This window comes from Crotalus tigris, unplaced genomic scaffold, assembly GCF_016545835.1.
Source record: "Crotalus tigris isolate CLP2741 ecotype Arizona unplaced genomic scaffold, ASM1654583v1 scf7180000017731.4096049, whole genome shotgun sequence".
In the NCBI taxonomy this organism is placed as follows: domain Eukaryota; kingdom Metazoa; phylum Chordata; class Lepidosauria; order Squamata; family Viperidae; genus Crotalus; species Crotalus tigris.
In genome coordinates, this window is record NW_024096599.1 from 2,099,969 (window position 1) to 2,127,711 (window position 27,743).

The 27,743-nt window shown below is 38.0% G+C and overlaps 1 protein-coding gene across 1 annotated transcript in view; it reads left to right on the forward strand.

The window, feature by feature from the left end:
• The first annotated feature begins 292 nt into the window (after positions 1 to 292).
• Positions 293 to 27,743, forward strand: part of VAPA (VAMP associated protein A) — a 30,091-nt gene continuing 2,640 nt past the window's right edge. Inside the window, exons 1-4 of the mRNA XM_039339221.1 lie at positions 293 to 769; positions 13,690 to 13,842; positions 20,368 to 20,471; positions 21,487 to 21,567. Of these exons, the coding sequence (XP_039195155.1) occupies positions 694 to 769; positions 13,690 to 13,842; positions 20,368 to 20,471; positions 21,487 to 21,567 (414 nt within the window). The 5' untranslated portion in view covers positions 293 to 693. The remainder of the gene's footprint in view (positions 770 to 13,689; positions 13,843 to 20,367; positions 20,472 to 21,486; positions 21,568 to 27,743) is intronic.

Below are 27,743 nucleotides of genomic sequence, written 5' to 3' on the forward strand. Positions count from 1 at the left end.
TCGGGTGCGCGCTCTACGCCTGGAGTTTCAGCAATCAAGCCGCTTTCTTTCGGCTACGTTGAAGCTTCGGATACCTAACGTCCTTGAATCAATTTTCCTCTTTCGGGTCAGCCAAGTTGTCACGCGCTTCCCCTTCTGGAGAAAAATCCCTCCCGACTGACTCTTTGCCTTTAAGCTTTACGTTCCCTCGCGCGTGACAACTCTCGGAGCTTGCGAGAGAGCCTGGCGGCGGCGGCGGCACCAGCAACACCGATCCCCAACTAGCGGGCTGTCAACCAACGAGAACTGGGAGAGAGAAGGGTGGAAGGGGGAGCGCGCGTAGGCGGCGTTTGTCTTGGCTCGCGTCCGCACTGTTCCCCGCACGGCTGGCGCGCGGGTGCTCGAACTTCTCGGCCACTGTCCTCGTGCCCGCGCCAGAGTTGGCGTTGATCGCAGTGCGCTGGGGAACGAGTGACTCAGTTGCTACAGGGGCAGCGAAGGGAGGCGGGAAGGCAGCAACGCAAAGGCAGCGGCTGACCCCCGCACGCTTCTGCGCCCGCGTGCTTGCGGGGCTACGAGGAGGGGGCGGCTGCGAGCCTTGCCGCCGCCGTTGCAAGTCCTCCTCGGAAGGCTTCCCTCCTCCTTCCCCAGCGGAACGTCCTCCCCCTGCCCGCCCTCTCCTTCCTCCTGGAGCGAGCGAACGTGTGAGCAGCGATGGCGGCCGCCGGAGTCCTGGCCAAGCACGAGCAGATCCTGGTGCTCGATCCGCCCACCGACCTAAAATTCAAAGGTACAGTGATAGAAAAGACCGAGAGAGAGCCGAGGGCGAGAAGGCCGGGAAAGAAACCAGATGCCTCTCTGCCAGATCCTTCCCGCGCGCAAGAGCCCGCGGATGGGGAGAGATTAGTGGGGTAGCCCCGAGGAGGCCCGAGCTATTCGTTTCCCCCCTTCTGAGGCCCGAGAAGGAGGTTCGATTCGGGTGGAATAGGACGAAGCGCCGCAGTCGCCATTTTGCTCTTCTCTGTCTTTAGACACCTCCCCTCCCGGCCTCTCCCGCCCCAATTCCCGGTGGGTTTGCTGTATTGAGCGGCGAAGGCGACGGTTCGCTTGCTTCCCTCTGAAGTCATCTCTGGTTGCTGGTTTCCCTCAGCGGCTGCTCGAGGTCTGCCGGTGAGGGGAGAGGAGAGCCCAACCGCTTGGCAGCAGCTGCCTTAAGAGCTGGCAGGCGTTGTTTTTTTGCTGCACCGCAGCCCCCTCAGTCCCTGGCCCCTGGGGACATTCGCCTGCTCCCCAGCCAGCGAACCATGATGTTCCTCCTGCTATGAGGCGGGAATGGCCTCCTGTCACAGGCATGAAACCGAGTCTTTCCCGATCGACTTTCCCCGCCCTCCCCTGTTGGCTAGGAGAGGCCCAAGTTGCAGATGGCCCTGGTTGTGGACTGTGGCGGTAAACTCTCCACGCGTCTTGTATTTTCAGACCTTGGGGCCGTCTGTTTTTGTACTGGGGCTGGCGAAGGGGTTGCTTCCTGCCATTCAGTACAGCATACAATACAGTACTGTATGTAGCGCGTGACCGCGGCTGTTTGTCCGTGCGGGTACGGCCGTAAAAGAGTGGTGATACCTTGCACCAACACCCTTTGATGTGTCATGTATGTACTTAGTTCAGGGCGTTTTCCACTGCAACACTTAACGCTATTTTGCATTTTGAACTTTATAAATTGCACTCGTAGTCTTACAGATGGTACAATTAAAGGCCGTTCCAGCTGCAGTTTGATGAAACAGTGTTGAAGACACAACTCAGATAACTTTATAAGCCTTGGATGATTGTTGTATGCTTAGTACAGTAAATTCTGATGTGAAATACTGTAGGACTGTTATATAATACCGGTAGGTGATAAAAATCTTACTTTCTGATTGACTCCATTAGAAAAACAATGATGCCGGTAGTTTTTAAATTAAAGTAAGGTAAAGGTAACTTAAAACAAGCTTTTTTTCCCCCTTCTGGTAGGTTTTCATAATTAATTCCAGATTTTATAGCTTATTTTAAAATAAGATAATTGTGCTTTTTAACAGAACGAATTAGGTGTGGGGAATGGACTTGGATATATAATTCTTAAAGTCCCTTTTGCATTAAATAATCCTAAAAAAGCCTCCACAACAATTTTTAAACATTTTGAAATTCAAAAATTGAATGGTTAGGGGCTTTAGGGATCAGAGTTTTAAACTATGCAAACCCTGAGCAGGCAAAGCATTTTGCTTAAAAGTAATTAAATATTGAGAAAGGGTATGTAAGACAAAATAATAGCACATTAGTTTGCTGAATTATTAGTTTGCTGAATTATTTGCCTTTTAATTGTTTACAGTTTGGGGAAAATGATGTATTTCAAATGGATAGGACTTCAGAGAAAGTTCATAAAGTTCTCATATGAAAATTTTACTCACCAATTGGTATAGGATCAAATACAGTTTTCCTATAAGGTTCATGCAGTTTATATTTTTAAGAACATGAACAAATATATTCATATTTTTGAAAAATCTGTTTATTAACGTTTTTAGAAGAATCAATAGTATAAAGCAAGATGGTAGCATCATTCATTCTTGTTTCTGAACATACAAATGCTTTGGATATCTATGGCTCGTTGATTGACATTTTCAGTGAAAGGAAACTGTAATAGGATTGTTAAGAGGGGTCTTTGTCTGTAGAAGTTTGGCAATGAAGACATTTCAGTGTAGTGTCAAACATAAAATATCCTAGTTGAAGAACAAGATGGTTTTAGACCAGCAAGATCTACCATAGACCAAGAGATAATCCTATAACACCTAGTGGAGAAATGTAGCTTTGAATCCTTTGTTCAGCTTTTGTAGATGAAGAACCATCTAACAACATAGATAAATTATTGCTTTTCCTAATATATAAACTTTACAGCAATACCAGCTCTAGGATAAAATTTGATTCCCAAGAGTAGCTAGCCAATTCAATTTCAACAGCACAAGGATTAGACTGTATTGTTGCCCCATTATTTTGTAATTTACACAGCATCTCAATAATGGCAACTTTAATGACTTCTGACTTTCTTTGGTACAATTATGAATTAAAAAATAAACTTTTACTATAAGTTTAGCATTTGTCTGTGTTATTTCTTTAATCCTGTGTAATTCTAATTGTCAAATTTCCAAATCAACATTTCTTTTAGTTTCTCGCCAAAAAATTCAAAAGTGATTTCCAAATAGAAATAAAATTAGTATTTTCTTTACTCAAAGCTGTCAATTCCATCAGCTTCACCATCCATTCTGCATACTTCTTTCTGTATAGACAACAGGTATTTGTAAACCCTTCCATCTTTGTGCATATAAAAGTATTGCTGCTGTTATCACATAAAAAAGTGAGTTTCTATAAAATGTTTCCATTTGTTTATCATTGAATCCCAAATAAAAATCTATGGTTTCAATTATACCTTTACTTTTAAAATCTTCTGAATCAGATGCTCAATCTCCGTATTTTCTAGTTTTCTTGCATGTCCATCAAAGCTGAAAAAATTACCCTCAGTTTGATTTCATTCCCAACAAATACTTGAAATTGCTTTGTACATATTTCACAATTTTTCCAGTGTCAGATACCAGAAATACATCATTTTATAAAAAATTTCCTTAAGATTGTAATTTAATGTAAATTTAAACCCTTCCTCATACTCTCCCATTGATCCAACTGTATATTATATCCATTTTTGCCCATTTTATCATACAGTCTTTCACTTGTTTATCCTCTGTTTTAATTTTCAATAAAAGTTAGTACATTTTAGCAATAATAACATCATTTGTATACAACTTCACATTAAAATCTTAGCATTTTCAAGTTCATAAATCTTGCCAAGTTTAAATCTTTCCATTAACTGAGGATAGGGAATCCAGTGGAGTTGTAAAGTCTTCCAATTCTAGGTTTTCTCTTGTTTTTCACCTAAATACTTGGGAAAAATTTAGCAGATCAGTGTTAAGTTAACCATATTTGTTTAATTTCTCTTCAAATAAAAGGTTTCTTAGGATGACAACTATGAAGGAATTTTAGGAGACACTTCTGCTTTATACCAATTCAAAATTTTCAGTAAGGTATGACTAAGAAAATTACTTTTAAAATCTGCATTTAACTTTATCACATCCTAATAGCTATGACAATAGGTCTTAAATCATGTTCTTCCATTTCCAATAACTGTCTATTTCTTAAAGTCACCCACTCTTTCATCCATATTAAACAACAAGCTGCAAAATACAATGGCAACATCTGGTAGTTCTAACTCCCCTCAAGCAATCTGCAGCAGTTTGTATTTAATTCTCAGTTTCTTGCCTTGCCAAACAATTTTGGAAATACCTTTTTGCTGTTGCTTAAATGTTACATCAGTCATCAGTATAGATAATGTCTGGAATAAAAATAACATTCTAAGTAAAACATTAATCACAGAAATTCTTCCCAACAATGAAAGTTGCAATTTTTCCCATCTCAACCTATCTTTTTTAACTTCATTCCATATCTTAACATTATTTTGAAACAACATATTCAACTTTTTTAAAGGTCATTTTTAAAACTTGATTTTTTTCGTTTGATTGTCTTTATCTTGTTTAGTCATATTTTTGTCTTTTTTTCTTTATTAATCTTAAAACCTAGTGCACCAAAATCTTCCAATTTTTTCATCAAAATCCCTTTTTAGAGGGTTTTGTAAAATCAAAACCAAATTATCAGCAAAAATCTGAATTTGAAGATCTCATTTTTAATTTTTGGGCCCATAATATCATCTTCTCATCTTGTCTAATATCTGTGTTCAAAACTTCAAGAAACAAAAATAACAAAGGGGACAGTGGACAACCTTATTCCTTTCTGGATATCACATGATTTATTCAAAGCACCATTAATTTAATTTATTTGTATCCCACCTTTATTATTTTTACAAATAACTCAAGGCGGCAAACATCCAACACACCTTCCTCCCTACTTTCCCCATAACAAAAACTCTGTCAGGTGATTGTCTAATACTTTCTCTCTACTAACAAAATTAATGCAGCTTGTTTTTCATTGCCTTGTTAGGCTATTCTATTACATCCAGTACAGTTCTCACCTTATTTTTTAATTGTCTTTTAGGTAGATTGATTTTCATGAATGAACTCTTTTAAGAACTTGTTTAGTCTGTCCACGAAAATTGATGAAAATGCTTGATAATGGTTGTTCATGAAAAATTGGTTTATAATTCTTAGTAGAAGAGAAAATCTTGCCCTTCCTTTGGTTAACAATGCAGATATTGGCCTCTTTGCAAGATTCTCCTTGTAGAGTGGAAAATATTAAATAATATAAAGATTTTTAAAGATTTAATCCTGTTTTTATAATTTTGAAAAACCAGTAATAACATATAATTATTAATGGGATTGACCTAATATAAGAATTTTAGATATTTTGAGTAAAGTTAATTACTAATTTTATGTTATATAAAGTAACTTTTTTTATTAAAGGAGAATGGTTGCAACACATATTTTGTATTACCTTTTTATTTAATCCATATAGGATATTCTTACAGAATATTAGTATATATGCTAGTTTAAACTAATAAATATTCATTGTTAGCTTGATGTTGAGATTTTTTGTGAACATTGAATATATGTTCAGGAGTATAGCTCACAATTGCTTGCGGTAGTACTAATGAAATATATAATTGCAAATACAAACGTAAAAAATAGTTAACCACTAAAAATAGTGATGTAAGAATAACTAGCATAGTTGGAGCCATGGGTAATGGAAAGATATTGCAACCAATCCCCTTCTAGCATACACAGGAATTGCCCATACCCTCATTAGATTTAGAGAACTATGACTATGGTGTAGCTTTCACAAGAACTACAAAAGTACCTCTTTTTCCATGGGGGCTTCTAGACCTATCTATCTTAACAGCTCCCGGGATGTTTTTCCAAGAATGATATTGTTGGTATACTTTCCTTTGCCAAAAAGTTAAGATTCAAGAGGACAAAAGTAAAATATTTAATTCAGTTGCTAAAATGCAAAAATTGCTCATTACATAGCAAATGTATGTCTACAAAATTTTAATTTGGAAAACTGGTGTTGAGAATAAATAGATCCTAACTGCCCATTATAAATACTTGCTTCTGAATCTCTAATAATACAAGAAAGTAGTTCTACATATAATATGAGAAGTAGGTTTAAAGTATCAGTTATTAATATTTGGCAGTGATGGTGGAGAAGTCATTAAGTTGTACCATATGTAGCAGACAAATGTGTTGTTCTAAAATCTTTACATCAATATATGTAGTCTCACTTTATTATTTACAGTTATGTATTGCTGTATTCCTTAAAGATTCCTGGTCATTCATAGTAACAAAATAGGAAAATATCCATAAAACAAAAACATAGAACCAGTAAAAATATTTAGGATTATAACCAACTCCAGTGTTTGCAATGTTTTAACAATTGTTATTAAAACTATTTTAATCTGTGTTCTTAAAATTGCAAGCAATATACAATTCTACTCTTAATGTCTTATACTGAATTCATATAACGGGTATCAAACTGCTGCCTGCAGTAAAGCTGCACCCACCCTATTGCTGGCAATGGAAAAAAAGTCCCGATACGTCGTGATATGTCACATGACATTGCGAGTTTGACATCCCTGGCATATAAGAACAGAGCTAAGCAGTTACATAATAGTAATAGCACTTAGACTTATATACTGCTTCATAGTGCTTTACAGCTCTAAGTGGTTTATAGAATCATTAGAAATTGCAACCAGCAATTTTGGTCCTCTTTTTACCAGCCTTGGAAAGATGGAAGGCTTGAGCCTGTCAGAATCGAACTGCTGGCAGTGAGCAATGAGTTAACTTGCAATATTGCATTCTAACCACTGTGTCACCATGGCTTACCATAGTTAACACATTTCTTAATGTTGCTTTTAATAATTGGTAAACCAACAGATCTGTCAATTCATGGATGTATTATACAGAATGAAATGAGTGGGTTTAGGCCATTTAGTAGCTGTAGTGAATGGGTAGCTGGGTTGTATGTATGCTGCTGGAAGGTTTTGACCTTCTGGGTCAGGATTTTTGGTCCCATCATCCTTCTGACAGGGTACATGGTATAGCTTTTGTCATGGTTTACTTTACCATTGCTACCACTTGCTGTAGGAAGTAAATGCTTTGACCATTCCATTTGTGTGGGCAATGAGGCTCTTACAGCCCCAGCAAATTAACTCACCTGCAAGACTAAGCATAATAAATACGATGCAACTCTGTATAGCATCACTTCCTGGTTCTAGCAACTTTGGGGTTTGGGGCCAGATAGCAGCAGCTTTGTTGCCCTGTGAGGAGGTGAAAACATAATCATTTGTCTTAGTATTTAAAAATATTATTAAAAATAAGAAGGAAAACTAAAACTTTGTTTTAACTTGGGTACCTAAGATAAGGCATTTAAAATACTATGGGAAAACAGACACAGATCTAAATTGATGAATCTGAGGCACAAAGAAATTAAGAGGGAGCAGATCATATAAGACTTTAGTTAGCACAAAAACTAATAAACTTCTGATAGAAAAATTAGAGGCAAATTCCTTGAAATAAATAGGTAGCAATTACTTTCCAGATATAATATTTTTCAGCAATTTAGCATATCTGAAAATAAAATAATGCTCAGGAAGATGTTGGCCTAGAACTCATATGTTGGAGAGAATATGGATTTTCTCTAACGTGATTCTCCAGTTAGCTGGTCCTTACTCCTTCAGATTGCAATCTTCACCCAAAGCTTTAGAAGAACTTTCTTGCAGCTCCTGTTAACTCACCAGAGTTTTATGGGTCATGGTTCAGCACTTTTTCTCTCTTCAATCCAGAGACACCTAGCTTTGCTGTTACCATGGTTTCCAGACAAATCCTCCCTAGATACTCAGAGAGTCTGCTCCCTAACAGGCCTTATTCTGTTTTCCTTGAAGATATTCTTGATTCCAAGTCACACTTTCATCTTTAATCCAGAGAAAGATTTTTAGCTCTCTGCTTCTCCTGGAAATTAGTTCACCAGGGTCATGTGACTATTTCCAATCTCATTTTACTTATGTGTCCACACACCCTTGCCTTTTCTGTCTTCTAGATTATTATTATTGGATTTTTATCTTGCATTATTAATATATAACTCAAAACTGCAACATACCTAATACTCACGCCTTCTATTTTCCTCACCACAGCAACCCTGAGAGTTGGATTGGTCTGAGAGAACAAGACTGGCCCAAAGTCACCCAACTGGTTTTCATGCCTGAGACAGGATTAGAACGTATAGTCTTAACTACTACAGATAACCTTGAATTTATGATCACAATTGAGATTGGAATTTCAGTTGCTAAGCAGTGCAATCAGTAAGCAAATCATCACATGACCAGACATGATTTTATACCCATTTTTGCTGTAGTTGTTATTAGTTATTAAGCATATCTGGCTTTCCTTATTGACTTTACTTGTTGGAAGTTGGCTGGGAAGATTGCAAATTACGATCATGTGATCACAAGATGCTGCAATGATAATAAATGTGATCTGATTGCCAAGTTCCCAAATTATGATCATGCGGCTATGGAGGTGGTGTGACCGTCATAACTTTGATAATGGATCAAGTCACACTTTTTTCAGCACATTCGTAATTTCAAAACATTAAACAACTGATTCTAAGTCAAAAACTACATGTATACCAAACTGGATCCATCAGATGCTCTTTTTCTGATTGTTCTTTTCTCTTCAGACAACAATTTTTGTCAGCAGTTGTGAAGAAAGGAGAACTTGTTGAATAAACCAGGGCAAGATTTTTCTTCTCTTTCACCCTTGAGGCTTAAATTTTGTAGTCATTGTGAGCTTTCCTGCCTCTTTGGGGTTGAGTTTTGGTTGTATGATTAAACGTACAGACTGAAGGAGTTTCCTATCCTATATCATGCCTCTGTCAATGGGGTTTGCCTGGTCAGCACAGTAGCATGTATTTTAAATAGTAGGATCTGGAAGCAAGAGCCCATGATCATATTGAATACAAAATGCACGCCAGAAAAAATTTAAATTGCTAGAAAATTACAGAGAAAGTGACATTGTAATAGATATGTATAATTGGATATAATGTCACCTTCTATTATTTCCAGGTGGCAATGCTTGAATGTGGAGTTGCTGAAGCAAATAATTTATGTTATATATAACTTAGGAAGATGACAGATTTTGAGATAATTTTATTTAATGTTTAAAAGCACATTAGAAATCTGAAAGCATTGTATGTTCTGAGTTTGATGTATTTGTTAGTATTAAAGATGGTTTACATGCTACTTACTAGTCCTGATCAGCTCAGCGTAACACTCTCTGCATTTTAATACTCTCCACATTTTGTATAGCTTCTAACATAATATATGCCCAAACAGTTGCATAGTGAACATGAATAAATGTAGGTTTTAAAACTAACCCGATTCATCCATTAAATAACATTTTAACTAGTTTTTAAAACCTTACAGATAGTCCTTGACTTACGATTGCAATTGAGACAGGATTTCCCATCATAAGAAATTCTGGTTGTAAATCGGGGCACCCACATGACTGGAACTGATTTTACAATATTTTTTGTGACAATCATTAAATGAATCACTGGGGGCTTTAAGGGAATATCATGGCCTTAAGTGCAAACAGATTATTTGAAGAAACATTTTTTTTCAGAAACCTGCAAAAAAGTTTTTAAATCACAGTCATGTGACTGCGGGGTACTGTAATTGGTTGTAAAGATGAACCAGTTGCCAAGTACCCAAAATGTAGTTACATGATTGTGCATATGTGGCACAACGTTTTACAATGATCCAAAGTGCTTTACATGGTATAAACTAAAACACCTATTCTGGGTCCATCATAATTTTCAATGGTTGTTAAACAATCGGTCATAAGTTGACAACTAGCTGTATAATAGAGGAAATTGCTACTACAGGGACCATCTTATATTGATGTTTGTTAACAATATAATTTGTTGAGGGTGTTGATATGAAATGGGTGGACTTTTGTAAGGATTTTTGATTGTTTTGGGCAATTTGTCTATTTTAGGGTATATGCCTAAAAGAGCGAGAGAGTTCCCTAGTGGTCCATCTCTATTTAACTTTTAGTGCAGAAATTGTTAAACTTTATCATCTCATATTTCTATAGTCTACTCATTATGTTTGGTACTATGCACCCATTGAATATTTTTTGTTAGATTTATTATTTAAACAATGTATATGGTCACCCAATTAAAAATTCAACTCTGAACAGCTAATTTAGGATTAAAAACAAAACAAGATATACCATAAATGTAAAAGAAGCACAGCAAAACAATATAAACAAAGCCCCAAACAGGAAAAAAACAAAAAATCAAAATCTTGATCTAGGTTTCCGATTAGGCTTACCCAACATCCTAATCCAGTGCTTGGGGGAAAGCTTTGTTTTTAAAGTTTTATGGAAGGACAGCAGAGTCAGGGTCATCTGTATCTTGGCTGATCCGCTATTCTAAAGGGCATGTGCCATGACAGAAGGCATGCTTATTGAGCCTTATCAGAAGGCAGTTTCATGGAGGTGATCTAAAACTTGTCTGCTCTATCTGATCTTGTAGGATAGCAGAAATAGTTGGAGATACTGTAGATGGTTCTACAAATAAAGTAGCTCAATGCTATGAACGGTTTTATAAGTGAGAACCAGTACCTTGAATTGAAGTAGAAATCAATGACAAGCCAGTGCAGCTCATGAAGTAGTGATGTTAAATTGGCGTAATGTTCTATACCATCCCATGGTACATTCTGGACAGTAGTTTCCAGATGATGTTCAAGGGAAATGCTATGTAGAGCATGTTGCAATAGTCCAAGATATAATCAAGGCACAAGTGACTGAACAAGGCCTCCCAATCTAGGAATGGATGCAATTGATATACAAGATGAAATTGTGCAAAAGAACTCTTGCTGCTACCTGCTCTAAGCAGGAATTGTGAGTGCAAGAGGAACTTAAAATTGTGATCAAGTTCTGTCTTGGGAAATGGCAGATCTAAAGATGGAAAGTTTTCAAATTTAAGGGGGGGGGCAAGGGAACGTGGCATTAAAATCCACAGCCACACCGTTTTCCTTGGGTTGAGCAGAACTTGTTCTTCCACATCCAGACATCCACAGCCTTCAGGTGTTGGAAAAAACTTAATTTGATTGGGCAGGGATAAAGATATAAAATTACATATTATTAATATATTGATAATACTTAACACTGTGCTAACAAATATCTATGTGGCTTCATATAGATGTTAAATAGGAGCACAGAGAGAGTACAACTCTGAGGAAACCTGTAAAGCAGGAATGTAGAACTAAATCTTTCCTGCTAACATCAACCTGAACCACTTTGGAGGAAAGAGAACCACTGCAACACAGTGCTGTCATTCCTATAACAATCCAGAAGGATAACGTGATTGATGGTATCAAAAGTCACTGAGAGATCAAGAAGGGCCAGAATGAAAACCCCATTGCAGTCTTACCATGGATCATCTATAGGTATGATCTGTGTGTTTCAGTGCTACATCTAGTCCGAAACTGAAACGGATAAAATAATCCATATCCTGAAGGGTGCTCTGTACCTGCAAGCTGATCACCTCCTCAACAGTCTTCCCTAAAAAGGAAGCTTAATTCTAATCCTAACCCTAAAAAAAGAATGTTGCAGACAGGATGAAAATTGTATATTTCTTGACTGCTATAGTATAATTTAGTGTTACGGTCCAACTGCGCATGTGCGTGAACAGTTTGGCTAGTAAAGTTAAAAACAAAATATAACAGTTTGCATGATATGTGTGTGTGTTATTATTAATTTTTTTTATTAAAAGTTTTACAAATTACAATATAAACCCACCCATCCCCTCCCCCCCTCCCCCACTTCCCAGAGCTGATTACAGGGTAACAAATAAACAAACATACTCTAGCTAACATAAACCAACTAAACTATCAATCAAAACCATAATACACTTTAACTTCTTCTCAAAACAAATATTAACAAATTAAGACAAAAATAATAATACCATTAATACTATTAATAATTATCTAAAATCTATTCAAAAGCAAGATAATACTTTTCAGTTTCATACTTCTTCTGAATATAATCAATCCATCTTCTCCAAACCATAATATATCTTTCTTGTGAATGATCCTTCAAATAGGCGGAGATTTTTGCCATTTCTGCTAAATTAGACACTTTAAGTATCCATTCTTCCAAAGTAGGCAATAAGTTTTTCTTCCAATATTGCCCCACCAATAATCTTGTGTGTGTGTTATTATTGTCATGGTCCTTTAAATTAATCTTGCCTCTTGGTGACTACATGGAAATTGTTTTACCGGTACAGTCTCCCTAAGGCTGAGAGACTATGATTGGTCTAAAGTCATTCATGCCTGAAGAAGGACTAAATCAAGGGAAAGGGAAGGAATCTGCTTTTTTTGAATGAATTTCAGGAGCTAATTCTCGCGCTGCCAACGGGCTTCGAGACTGAGTCAAAACTGGGGTCACGCCCAAAGGAAGGGTGTGGCCAAAGTTTTTACCCAGTCTGCTGGGCAGGAAGGCTGTCATAGAACCCATCCATTGGACTCTACAGCCATCCTGCTGGAGAAAGCCTAGTTCAGTGATGGCGAACCTTTTAGAGACTGAGTGCCCAAAAACGCCCCGCCCCACTCTACCCCTCTGCCCGCCCCTGCTCTGCCCCCATCCCCCACCCCACCTGCCCACAGGACCACTCAACGCCTTCAGGGCCTGCTGCAGATCGCCCAGGCAGCCCAGCAGCACTATGGCAGCCACACCCTCTGCCCGCACCCTGCATGATGGGGTGTGAGGGCAAAGTCTTGTCTATGCTGCCTGGCTGCCATGACCTTGGCTGCGCTGCTCTGTGTGGGCCATGCTCGAGGGCGAGTCTCCTTCAGGGGGGCTACTGGAGAGGGGGTCGTGGGGGGAGGCAAGGCTGGGGCAACGGCACGTGTACCCACAAAGAGGGCTCCGACTGCCGCCTCTAACACCTGTGCCATAGGCTCACCACCACTGGCCTAGTTTGAATATGCTAGCCTTTTCACATTAGTCAAGAGCTTTTCCAAGTGTAAAGGGCAGAGCTTCCAGTCTCCAGTAGAGTTTATTGAGGCATAGGAGCAATATGAACATCATCAATGAGCATTTCTAGGAGTCTTAGTGTGTAGCCTCTTCTCAGAATGTTGAGTTTAGCAATTAAAATAAAATTTTGTACTAGATAGCTCTCTCTTTCTCCCATTATTTGCTTTCCTTTTCCATTTTGAACTAAGGGAAGATGTTACCACAGTGGCAAATACTACTTTGGTCCCAATTAACTCTCATTCTTTATTGCACAGTTATAGCAATATTGTCAACAATATGATTGCAATTCTTAATGTATTTAAAATTATTATATGGTAAATATAATAAGAAAATTTCATCATATATATTAATTCTATTTGGGTGGACTCTTGGTTCTTCAGTAGATTGATTGATAGAATTTACATGAAAGAACTGCTAAGAAAGAAGTTATATTTTTGTGAACACAGGTAGAAATGATAGCACATGCATTGAAACTCTTAAAAAAAACCATACTAACTATCTTCTAAGAATAGTGTGTTGATTTTCCATTTTGTTAAATGTTTAAGAATTAATTCCTAAAAATAATCCTTGAAACTTTTTACAGGTCCTTTTACAGATGTAGTCACCACGAATCTTAAACTACGAAACCCATCAGACAGAAAAGTATGCTTTAAAGTAAAAACTACAGCACCTCGTCGATACTGTGTGCGGCCAAATAGTGGAATTATTGACCCAGGAACTGCAGTAACTGTATCCGGTAAAAATATTAAATATATTTTGTTCATTTTTTTTGGCTTTTTTCAATCATAGAAGGTATTGAATATTTAGGACGTGCATAATTAAAAGCTAATAAACAATATACTATTAATTGAATCCTTTAAAAAATATCAGCTAAAACTAACCACATTATTATTTGTTGACATTTATACTATTTATATTCTGCCTAATAGTTTGATTAAGAAAATAATCCTGAATTTTTGTTGGGAGGGTTAACTGGGATATTGGATATGGATATCTTCTCTACTTTTTATCATATTTACTTGATATAATGACTTTCCCCCCAAAATAATATGTTATGAATCAGAAGCACCATTTTAGATTCATGAAGAAAAATAGAAGTCATTGGATTGAGTGTTGAGAGGAACTGCTTGTCTGGTGTATTTATCCTAAATAAGTATCTCCTTCCCTTGATGCCTCTTTCCCCTTATCTATATCCAACTTTTTTCCTACTTCTTGTTTTATTTATTTTACCGTATATGCCGGCGTACAAGGCGACCCGGCGTATAAGATGACCCCCGTCTTTATCGCCGGGCCGCATTCCTAGAACGTCGTCTTATACACCGGAAACTACCAGTATTTCCGGCGTATAAGACGACTCGGCGTATAAGACGACCCCCGTCTTTGGCGCCGATTTCAGCGCTCGCAGAAGTCGCCTTATACGCCGGCATTTACGGTATTTATTTATTTATGAGACTTATATACCGCTTTAAGTGCAAGCACTCTCTAAGTGGTGTACACCAGTAAGCAATGTATATATATATTTACATTGCCCCCAACAATCTGGGTCCTCATTTTACCTACCCCGGAAGGATGGAAGGCTGAGTCAACCTTGAGCCGGTGAGATTTGAACCGCTGACCTGCTGAACACAGTCAGCTAAAGTGGCCTGCAGTACTTGTTTCACCTTTTTAGTACAGCTGCCCCTTTCTCTTATCTTTCTATCTATCCGTTTTTTTCCCTTTCCTCTGGAGGAAAGAAGAAAGGAAAATCTGTGCTGAAAATACTATAGTTCAGGGCTTTTCAACCAATGGTACGTGTACCACCTGTGGCACATTAGCACATGACAGGTGGTACATGGCCCTGCCCAGCCACGTGTAGTGGGGGAGGGAATGAGCCAGTGTAGGACTTACTGTCAGAGAGTCCTCCGGAGCTGCAGAGTGGCTGGGGTGAGGCAAAGGCCCAAGGCTCACTTCTGGCTCACCTGGAAGAGAAAGGAGGAGGAGGGGGCAGAAACAGGAGAGGCTATAAAAGGAGGCAGTTTGAACAGGAGAGGGAGAGAGAGAAAAAGCAGCAGCCTTGGGAGGAGACGAAGTCAGCTCTAGCTGCACCAAAGGGAAAGAAGGAGGAGGGTGGGGGGAGAGGAGAGGAGATCAAGCAGGCCGGCCATGAGCCGATATACAACTTCTGTGGCAGCCATCTGTGCTGGCAGCAACAAACAGGCAAGAAACGCAGTGGGGGAGGGGTCGCCCTCCACGAGGAATGAAGAAAGGCAGCATCGGCTGGAGGTGAGCATGGAGGGCATGAGGGAGGGAGTTGGCAATGAGAAAGAGGGAGCTAGAGAGCAGGAAGGAGGGAGCGTTGGAGGGAAAAGCCCGGGGCTTGCTTTCCAGCTGGGAGGCTAATACCTTTAAGAGAAAAGAAAAAATAGACCAGAGGAAACAAACCTCCGGCTGCTGCTGCCCCAGCTGCTCGAGAGGAGATGTTTAATGGCAGAAACGAAGTGCTGTTTCAGCTGAACAACAAACCAGGAGAGTGGAAGGATTCTTTTGTGCTTTTGTGACTTTGAAGTTCTGGTATCTCTGCAATGTGGGCTTTGTGTTCTTGAGTGTTCGGCAATTTCTATTTGGCTGATAACTGATGTCTCATGTTAGAGTCTATTGCTCTGCTATTGTTAGCTGTAAGTTTTGCTGCAAGGGATTTTGAAGTATTTTTCTCCTGAATGAATTTGCCTGTAGCATTCCTTTACTTATGAATGGAGCCATTTGGGGAGGCTGCCTTAGCCGGCAGTCAGTACTTACTACATTTTTTTTTCTTCCTTAAGTGCTGGCTGCCAGTTCCTTAACTTTCATTTCTAGCCGGTAGCTAATTCTTAAAGCAGAATGCACCTTTTTTAGCTAGCTCCCTCAGCAACTTGTCTTTTCTGTCTCTGGAGGCTTTTCCTTGTTCGATAAATATATGGAAGAGGGAAAATATGGGGGGAGGTTCAAATTCTTCCTTCAGAAGGAGATGAGGAAGGAGGGAGGGAGGGAAGGAAGTCCCACCTTAGCACTTGGCCACCAGCTGCCCTGCCTTTGACTTTGCTTGTCAAAAGGTTGCAAAAGGGGATCACATGACCCTGGGACAGTGAGACCATCATAAATATGAATCAGTTGCTAAGCATCCAAATATAAATCGCATGCTGCAATGGTCATAAGTGTGAAAAATGGTCATAAGTCATTTCAGTGCAATTGCAACTTTGAACAGGTTTTTTTGGACGGGGTCATCAAGTTTTTGACACCTTGCTAGATGGTACTCGAATATTGCCATATCCTAAAAGTGGTACTATCAGTGAAAAGGTTGAAAAGCCCTGCTATAGTTGACTGAGAGAATGGTTGGTATAGGCAGATAGGGGTTAACTGATTTCATAAAAGAAGCATCTTTACAGACAATTATAATTTTACAGGAATTAATACTTTTTTTAATAAAATAGTTATTAAACCAGTGTGTTTATGTGTGTGTGTGTGAGAGAGAGAGATTTGGTAGTCATCTACAGCGTTTGTGGCAAGTACACATGCAGATGCACATATGCCAACAAATAAAGCATACATTTATGTGGAACAGGAATTTTCATCCTTTACTGTTGATGTTTGACCCTAGAAGGCAAAGGCTATCCACCAGTTTGAGCTGGAATTGTCAGCCTTTAGGATGACAAGAAAGAGAAGCTGTGCATTGCCAAACCTTGTGATTGAATTTTTAATTTCTTTATCTTATGTTCCTTTGGGGAGAGATGAGTTTAAATTAAGAATTGTCTTGTTGTCAGGCAAGTACATTATAATCCTGCTAGTGCTTTATCAACCTGTTCCCTACTAATCCACAAGGTGGTGCCACTAGCATTTTCTTAATTCTTGATTTAGGGGAGAATAGTTATTCTGGCTAGTGTACTGTAATTTAATGCTTTTCTATTATAGCTGCCTTAATATTTTAGTTGTTGTTAAAAATAGTTTTGTCTTTAGAGAATAATGAAGACATTTCATAATATAAGCATTAGTTAGTAAATATGTCACATATTGTTTTTGTAGTACATTACATGCTTCCTCCCATTGACAGTGTTTTTTAGTTTAAGGTGGAAAAGATCTTTTTGTTCAGTACTCTAATATAAATCATAAAATAAAACAGAAATATCAATTATATTTTAATTAATTAATTATAAATTATGGCAGATGTCCTTGAACTTGTCATTGACAAAAATAAAATATATATCTTTGTCTATTTTTGTTGAAATGTGTAAGGTAGCTAGGTTAATGTAAGCATGATAATTATGAGTGAATGTACTAAGCAGTTTTCTCTACCCTATCCACAATTTTTGTAGCTACTGAAGGCAGACTTCAGGGGAAATCTGTCAATCTGGTAAGGTCAGTTCTAGGCAGAGAAAATCTAATTCTATAAATCTCTAATTAGATAGGCAAAATGCATACAGCTTAATCAAAACAAATATTTCATGTTCAATGTATTAAAACTCTTCTACATAAAACAGGATGATGTTATAGGTTCAAATGAATTTTGCTGACTGGAGCTGTCCCATATTTTAATAGGATGGAGAGATGGAATTTTTTTTGCAGATAAATAAATGGCAAAATTGTATCTTCAGTGTAGAGTGTGTGGGAGTAAGTAATAAGGGAATAATTGTCCTAGGTGAGGGAGCATATTGAGATTTATTCTCATAGTTTTGCATTTGTAGTCCATATTTTAAATTTGATTGTGATGAGAGAGAAGGTATAAAATATTACCTGGGTTGATTTTTCAATGATGTGGTTGTTTTCTTGGTGTTCATGGTATTTTCAGGAATCTTCTCCAATACCAAAGTTCAAAGGCATCACTACTGTTCCTACCCTTCTTAAAAGTCCAACCTTCATTTCCATTCAGTTTCATAGGCTTGCATGATTCCGATTTTTGTAGGCATAGACATATGAAAACATTTGAATATCTTTTCCAAGACTTCATGGCTGCTCTGCTAAGTGCTAGTCTGAGGCTTATTTGTTCCTTTTTTTTGTTGCTTGTTCCTTTACTGTTGATGGGTGACCCTAAAAGGCAAAAGCTTTCCCCCACCTTAGTATCTTCAATATCAATTCTAAGAGTGGTTGTTGTACATGTCGTTAGTTTGGTCGTCTTCCTATTTAATTTTAATTCCATTTTTTCACTGTGCTCTTTGACTTTTAGTACTAGGGCTTGCTGATCCTTTGCATTTTCGGTGATCAGGGTATTGTAATCAATATAGCATAGGTTATTGATGTTTCTTCCTCCAACTTTAAAACAACGTTCTTCTTTATTTACAGCTTCCTTAATATATATGCAGCATATACCCTGCCTTAAATAATGTTATACAACAGTGTTTCTCAACCTTGACAATTTTAAGGCATGTGGACTTCAACTCCCAGAATTCCACAGCCAGCAATGCTGGCTGTGGAATTCTGGGAGTTGAAGTCCACATGCCTTAAAATTGTCAAGGTTGAGAAACACTGTTATACAAGGACCTCATGTAGCAGTACCTATTCTTTAACTGTTCTTCCCTTCTCATGAGTAGGAATTAAAACTTTAGCATTTAAACTAGTTTACTAGCCATTGGATTTTTTCTTAGAGGAAAATGCTAGTAATATTGATGGCATAAATGGCTACTGCCTTGCTAGGTGAATTCATCTAATAATTATTTCATTATGCAGTTTTTTTTTGTATTGGAAAGCTCAGTTGGTCCTTATTTAATTGTAAGATAATTGTAAGATAAAAGTTATAATATGATTTATTCAGTTTTGGCTCAGTGTGGTATATGAACTAATATCAAGTAATAAACTCTGGTTTATCATAGAAGCTTTCAGATAAGCTAAAATAAACATTTTGGATTGTTTTTTAATTGTTGCATCTGAACCAGGCATTATACTTTCTGCAGGGCAAAATATATTCTGTGTAGGCAAGTGTAGGCCTTTTGGGAGGAAGAGTAGTTTGTTTTATCTTTACTTGGCTTTCTAATTGTTAATGAGAAGAGTAAGTGCACATTGTTTTATTAAGCAAATAAATTGGTTGAGAAGCAGTACAACTCAGGCCCTTCATAAAATGTGTACTAAAAAGCTGTATTCAGTGTAATATGTGCTGCACTCTATTTATGTCAGGAGTGTCAAACCTCAGTTTCATTGAGGGCCGCATCAGCATTGCGGTTGCCCTTGGGCCGGGTGGGTGTGGCCAGGGTGGGTGCAGCCCAGTGGGTGGGTGTGGTGGAGTGGGTGTAGCCTACTGGGTGGGCATGGCCAGCTCTATATCATTCACGTCAAGGCAGGCATTGAGGCACTCTCCTCACAGTGCCGAGAGGTTGAGTCAGGCGGTGTGAAGCTTATCAGTTTTGCACCTTGCTGCCTGCTGAAACTGGGCAGACTGGGGGCTAGGCAGTATTGTACTTCTCATCAGATTTGCGCCACCTGGCTCAGCTCTTGGCACTGTGAGGAGAGCACTCTGCTGCCTGCCGAAACCCCTCCCCCAGAGCCCATCAAGCCGGATAGGTGAAGTAGGCGAGGGCCATTTGCTGGCCACTTCCAGGCGATGGTGCATTTCTTCATTCCTCACAAAGGGTGATACCTCGCCAGCATGCATCCAGGAGGTGGGGATGACGAGGCAGGGGCTGATTCCTCACTGTTTCCAGACAGCCTTGTGGAGCTAAAACTGAATGCATTTCAGCATAGATGGCCACCACAAAATTGTACATTGGCTCCTGGCCGACCTGGGCCAGGGCCAAGGCAGTGGGAGCCATTCCCTCACTGTTTCCAGGATGGCTTCGCGGGCCGCATCCGGGCCTTGTGTTTGACATGTTCGATTTATGTAATAAGATTCTTTTCTCCATTATCCATATTTGCAGAATGATTAATACATTCTATCCTCAACAGAAAAAAATACAGCATTTTTGGACTCTGATTTGAGAGCTACTGATCATCTTTAATGTATTTCAGAATATTGAATATAATATATAACAAAATTCCATTTCTTAATGGAACCAGTTTATTTGTCTGCTCTGAATTTATTTTTGTTTGAGTTTAGTAATTATTAAATTAAAAGGACAAATATTTGAAATAACATTATTTTTCAAATTATAAAGTGTAGCTATGTAATTACGAGAAAATAAGGATCAGCTGATATGTGACAAGAATTTCATTATTGAAATACATTAAAGTACACACTATATTTTCTGAATTTACAATAAAATTAAAAGTTCATAAGAAAAAGTTCGCAGACTTTTATATAATACAAACTTTGTCTGTTATGCAGTTATGTTACAGCCTTTTGATTATGATCCAAATGAGAAGAGTAAACATAAGTTTATGGTACAGACGATCTTTGCCCCTACAAACATTACAGATATGGAAGCAGTGGTATGTAAATATCTACAATTTCAGTTTTTAGTAAATGGACAGATATGAATTCCTTCTCAGGCTTTTTGAAATCAGCTTCCTTGGATTTCCTTTTGTCTCATATATCTTGAAGCTTTTCCAACTTCTCTGAATCTGTTTAAAAAAATCCAGCATCAGTATCTGAGAAAGATTTCAAATGTTCACTTAATTTAAAGACAAAGTAGTGGAACTGAGATGGCTTCTGCTGGGGGGTGGGAAATGGTAATTTTTCTCACAGCAGCTTTAGTGTTTTCAGTATATTGTCTGAGGAGCTTCAGCAATTTTGAACCTATTAACATATCTGGTTATTTGAGACAGTATCATGAGGAACACTACAAAATGGCTGATCAGTTCTACTTTATAGAAAAAATAAGAATTGCAACAATTTAGATTTGTATTTTCTTCCTGATTTTACAGGTTGTAATCTACAATATTACAACTTAGAAAGGCTTCCCCTTGCTGAGAATATGCTGGTCAAATTTTTTTCCTAATAAAAGAATTCTTAAGTATATATTGTCCATTGTTTTAGAAGTAACTTGTTTGGGCAGTTGAAAAAGTTGTGTGGTAGCACATATAATTGAATATATATTTCTGCACTTGTAACCTTTCCTCTTCTCAGTATAACATGAACATAGACATCTTTATTGGTTTCATTCAGTGAAGGTTCATTTTACAACTGAATTAGGAGATTGTTACATACCTGACTAGATTTCAAAACGTGGCTTCAGAAATAGCTTACCCATGCTCTAATATTTGTAGCTTTTTGGTTCAAATGTAACAAAAAGCTTATGACTATTCAAAACTAGAAAAAATATTGATGCTTGATGAAAAATGATTTATATATCACAAGGATTTAAGTCTATATTTCCTGCTTAAAGGCCAATTGCCTGTTAAGCCATGCTAGTTCTTGAAAATCAGTATACAAAGCAGAGTTTATACATTATGAAAATTTATTTGATGACATCTAGTAACATAATGTATTTCATTGTTATCATAGTGGAAGGATGCAAAATCTGAGGAATTAATGGACTCCAAATTGAGATGTGTATTTGAAATGCCTAATGAAAATGATAAGCTGGTAAGTAAAAAATATTCAAATGTTTATGTTCTGCCTACATCTTTTGCATATTGTTGAATATAGAGATTATAATTAGTGCTTTAATAAAACCTCTAAAGCTTTCCAGTCTTCTTTCTAACGTAGAAACACTGTACTTTTGTAAACTTTTAAGCAAGCTACTTTTATATTAACATGTGTTGTGAATTTAGTTAGAGTAAAAATTGGCTTGGAATCAATAGAGCCATATATAGCCTGTGTAATAAGTGAAAGTTTATAATTTATACATTTCAAAAGCAAATAAGAGAAATGGATATGCAGAAGAAGAAATTACTGGAAGTGGATAAAAGAAAACTGGTTTTCATTTAGTCTTCTTGAAAGAATGAAGGTTCTTGAAATTTACACTCAGGGTAGTGAAAGGAAGTTTGTGAACTATCAGCAATTCTGAACTACCTTTAGAACTATCTGTAATTCTGAACTAATGTGTCCTACAGCATGATCAGAGCACCTAATTCCTGTAATAAAGAAAAAGATTTTGGTGAAACTAATGACATCCAATGTTATATCCTACTTATTAGCACATTCATCTGCCATTCAGAATCTTTGATGGGAAAAGTATATAATGTCCTATCTCAATTGGGTAAATTAGGTCAGGGAGATATCAATGAGATGTGATCCTCCCCTATTTAAAAAAACATACATGTGTTATTTGCCACACTGGTATCTTCATAGCACAGGTTTTCTGGAAGTGAACTGTGTATCTATCAAAAGAAAACTTGATTTCAGAAAAAGGATTTGCTGATGCTCATGAGGTTGGAAAAGGCTACAGAATCATTGTCAAACCTCCCATCAGTTCACAGGCAGATAATTCCCTTTTATTGATTTTATTTTGTGTGAGCTGATCAGAATTGTTCAGTCAGGTGGCATACAAGTTTAAACATTAATATTCTACTCTACTACTACTACTACTAATGCTTGTTATTGTTAACAATTTTTGGAGTAGTAGGATTATGCTAAAGGTATTTGGGGACTGTATGCCACAGTAATGGCCTCAGACTGTATACTTCTGTTTTAAAATATCCAGGAAATGTTAGACATGTTGTTTACTCTAAATGGAAGTTTACATTTTAAATATTTTAACATTGTTTTTACTAGTTTGTTCTATTTATAAGCAGTTTCTTTATTATTAAGCTTCATCCTATAACAGGGGTGTCAAACTGCTGGCCCACGGGCCAGATGTGTCATCTGGAAGCCGTGCCCTCCCCATTGCCAGCAATGGCAAAACTGTCCCGATACGTTGCACGATGTCATGTGATGTCGCGAGTTTGACATGTCTGTCCTATAAGGAAAGCTACAAAATAGGCACGCTCATACTTGTGAAGCAGTTCTCTCAGTTTAATGTCAAAATATTGCTTTATAAAAAGTGGGTGAGAAGACATAAATTAAGGAGATTTAAATTTGAAATAAGGAGAAATTTCCCTATCTTGAAAAATATTAAACAGTAGAAGAGCCAGTCTCCTGGAGTGCTCCATTACTGGAGGTTTTCAAGCAAAGATTGGATGGCCATTGGTCTGGGAAAGTCTAGGGTGTTATGGGTGGGGGATAGATTAGAAGAGCTCTAAAGTTCCTTTATATTTAGCTAATCTAAAGAGCTGAAGAATAAGTGACTTGAATAGCTAATTTACTCTAGTTACAATACAAGTAGACCTGAACTTCTGACCGGCTGCTTAGCAATGGGTTCGCTTAACGACTGCAGCATTTGCTTAATGCTACAAAAAAAGGTAAATTTACAAAGATTTACAACTGTCACAACATACAACCATAATGAACAAGCTCCATTACAGTTGTATGTTGAGGACTACCTGTAACAAGAAAATGGGAGTAATGTAAACTTCATTACTGATGGGACTTCTCTATATATTATACCTTACTGCCATTCAGATAGCCCTCAGCATATGGTTATTCATTTAACAAATGCTCAAAGTTATGGTGGTGCTGAAAAAGGTGATTTATATCTTGCACTTGCAATCATTGCAGCATTTCTTGGTCTCATAATCACAATTGGCAACTGGCATGTATTTATGATAGTTGAAGCTTTCTGGAGTCATGGGTTTACCATTTGCACCTTCCCAGGGAGCTTCTGACAAGCCAAAACAATGGAGGAAGTAGGATTTGCTTAACCACTATGGTGATTTGCTTAACTACCATGGCAAAGAGTTCATAAAATTGGGATGACTCAATTAACGACAATATTGCTTAGCAAAGGAACTTCTGGTCCCAATTGTGATCATAAGTTGAGGACTACTTTTATAGAAATAAAGGCCACTTTCAGATTCCTCCTAGTGTGCAATTCAGTGTTTTCCAAATGTGTTCACATTTTTATCTCAAGTAAAGTTTTGTACAGAATACAAGAAGAAAATATTTCCAAGTAAAATTTAATAATATATTTTATAATAGTTTCTTGAGAGTTGAAAATTTTTAAGAATATGCCAGTATGTCAAGTAAAACATGGTATACATGGTATAATCCTTAGATAACAGCCACTTATTCAGTGACCATTCAATTAGAAGAGTATTGCATGAGCGGTACTTATAACTGCTCTTCAAGGAGTCCTTGCATGTCCTGTCTCCCTTAGCAGCAGCCACTCCCAATCTGGATGTCATTGTGCTGGGCTGCTGCAGCTGCTTGCGCACCCTCCTGCCCAATTGCATTTGTACTGATTTGCAGCAGTCACTTAGCTGCCTTCCAGGCTGTTTGCAAGCTGTCTTGGGCCTCATGACTTCCAGCCAGAGTCCCCGTTTATTTTTCTTCTGGAAGTCAGCAGGAAGTCCAAAGTTAATGAGCCACGATCCTCATTTAATGATGGTAGTGGAGACTGCCACAGTCGCCCTCACGAAGCGATGCAAATACATGATGTTGGGCTTTATAACTGCATTGTTTAATGATGGGAGTTTTGGATCCAATTACTGTTGTTAACCCAGGATTACCTGTATTTTATTTTGATTATAGTTATGTGAAGATTAACATTCACATAATATATACAGTGGGGCAAAAAAGTATTTAGTCAGCCACCAATTGTGCAAGTTCTCCCACTTAAAAAAATGAGAGAGGCCTATAATTGTCATCATAGGTAGACCTCAACTATGAGAGACAAAATGAGAAAACAAATCCAGACAATCACATTGTCTGATTTGGAAAGAATTTATTTGCAAATTATGGTGGAAAATAAGTATTTGGTCAATATCAAAAGTTCATCTCAATACTTTGTTATATATCCTTTGTTGGCAATGACAGAGGTCAAACGTTTTCTGTAAGTCTTCACAAGGTTGGCACACACTGTTGCTGGTATGTTGGCCCATTCCTCCATGCAGATCTCCTCTAGAGCAGTGATTTTTGGGGCTGTCGCTGGGCAACATGGACTTTCAACTCCCTCCAAAGGTTTTCTATGGGGTTGAGATCTGGAGACTGGCTAGGCCACTCCAGGACTTTGAAATGCTTCTTACGAAGCCACTCCTTCGTTGCCCTGGCGGTGTGTTTGCGATCATTGTCATGCTGAAAGACCCAGCCATGTTTCATCTTCAATGCCCTTGCTGATGGAAGGAGGTTTGCACTCAAAATCTCACGATACATGGCCTCATTCATTCTTTCCTGTACATGGATCAGTCGTCCTGGTCCCTTTGCAGAGAAACAGCCCCAAAGCATGATGTTGCCACCCCCATGCTTCACAGTAGGTATGGTGCTCTTTGGATGCAATTCAGCATTCTCTCTCCTCCAAACACGACGAGTTGTGTTTCTACCAAACAGTTCTACTTTGGTTTCATCTGACCATAGGACATTCTCCCAATCCTCTTCTGGATCATTCAAATGCTCTCTAGCAAACTTCAGACGGGCCCGGACATGTACTGGCTTAAGCAAGAGGATACATCTGGCACTGCAGGATCTGAATCCCTGGCAGTGTAGTATGTTACTGATGGTTGCCTTTGTTACGTTGGTCCCAGCTCTCTGCAGGTCATTCACTAAGTCCCCCCATGTGGTTCTGGGATTTTTGCTCACCATTCTTGTGATCATGTTGACCCCACGGGTGAGATCTTGCGTGGAGCCCCAGATCGAGGGAGATTATCAGTGGTCTTGTATATCTTCCATTTTCTAATTATTGCTCCCACAGTTGATTTCTTCATACCAAGTTGCTTGCCTGTTGCAGATTCAGTCTTCCCAGCCTGGTTCAGGTCTACAGTTTTGTTTCTGGTGTCCTTCGACAGCTCTTTGGTCTTCACCATAGTTTGGAGTGTGACTGTTTGAGGTTGTGGACAGGTGTCTTTTATACTGATAACAAGTTCAAACAGGTTCCATTAATACAGGTAATGAGTGGAGGACAGAGGAGCCTCTTAAAGAAGAAGTTACAGGTCTGTGAGAGCCAGAAATCTTGCTTGTTTGTAGGTGACCAAATACTTATTTTCCACCATATTTTGCAAATAAATTCTTTCCAAATCAGACAATGTGATTTTTCATTTTGTCTCTCATAGTTGAGGTCTACCTATGATGACAATTACAGGCCTCTCTCATCTTTTTAAGTGGGAGAACTTGACAATTGGTGGCTGACTAAATACTTTTTTGCCCCACCATATGCTAGCTTTTGTGAAAAAAGTCTCAATATTTGGTGGAATGCATGTTGTTAATAGCTATGGAATAATGTCTCACTCCTGAAGTGTAATTAGACTTAGTGTATTTTCAGTGTGGAACAATGACAATTCTGATATAGTTCATAGATTTCATTTTGGTGTAAAGCAAAATATTCAGGCAGAAAGGTTTCAGTCCAGTTTTCATAGCTGTGATATTTACCATATCAGATAAATTAGTTGCTTATGTGTATACTGAATGTTCATTCAGTTTGATAAGTAACACATCAGACTATGCGATGCCACATTCAGAGAAAAAGCAGTTCAAGCAAAAAAGATGCTTCTTAAAAATAAAAATCAACCCAAATTAGGATGCTTATGTTTATAATCATAAAAATTAATCCTCGTGCAAGATCCTTAGAGCTGCAAATAGCCAGAGTGGAGTTTGCTATTTTTGCTATTTAAGTTTGTGGCAGCCTACTTTAAGTTATTTATACATTTGGAAACAACTGTTTCTTCCTCCGAAATTATAAAAAATTGACCTGGATTGAATTTCTAGTTCTGTCTATACATTAGTATACGTTATGACTAAATCATATTATCTTCTAGGGCTTAATCCTGCAAAAATGCATTTAAGATTTTAGTTTTAGTCTATAAAACTCAAGTGTCTAAAGACAACTTTTATTTTTGTTTGTGCTTAACTGCTTGTACGTAACATTTATGTTTTTCCAAGTAGCAGAATGGGGTTCCAGGCCCTAATCCTTTAGCCGTTGGTTTAGTCATTCCTTTAAGTCTTGCAGTGAGAGATCTCCTGAGTGCTGAGGGTATGTCTTACCTGCCATCTCAGGTTTTATCTTCATCAAGATCTGTATACATACCTCCAGCCAACAGAAACTTTCGTCAGGAACCTGCAGATAATAGACAGAAGATTGACATGATGGAACCAGGCAGTGAGGTCAAACACAAGATGGATCAGGTTTGTTTGAGGGAGCTGAAAGCTTCAAGATTTTTCTAGTTCAAAAATGGTTCATTGCAGCTAGCTAAGAAAAATATCAAAGGAGGCTCAAAGTGAAGGATGTTCAATTCAGTCAAAATGAAAACCATGCTACATTATTGAGCTTATTTTCTATTGTATACATTTTTGTTCAAAATTTGCACCATTTTTATTCCTGTGAAATTTGGACTGCTGCAAATTTCTAGGATTGAGATGCATAGGAAGGAAAGAAAATGAAATACATCACTTGGAAGAGGCAAAATTATAATTAAGAATTAAGGTAGAACCAGTGGGGATCCTTTCTACAAGCCGTCTTCAGCAACTGGAATCAAGCCAAATGGTGTTGGACTAGTTTGGATGATACTTATCTGGTAAATAAACAGTGATAGGAACAAGGTTTATACAAGTTCATACAACCCCTTTGCTCTTTGTTTTGTGGTGAAATTAAATAAACTCGGAACTCTTCAGTTAACACTTTACTCAAAGTAGGAAGTAGTTCACAGTTGCTTTCGAGATGGCAGGATTTAAAATTATCATAGTTTATTCCAAATCCATTAATTCAGAGGTTCTCTTAGTTCATGGTGCCTTTT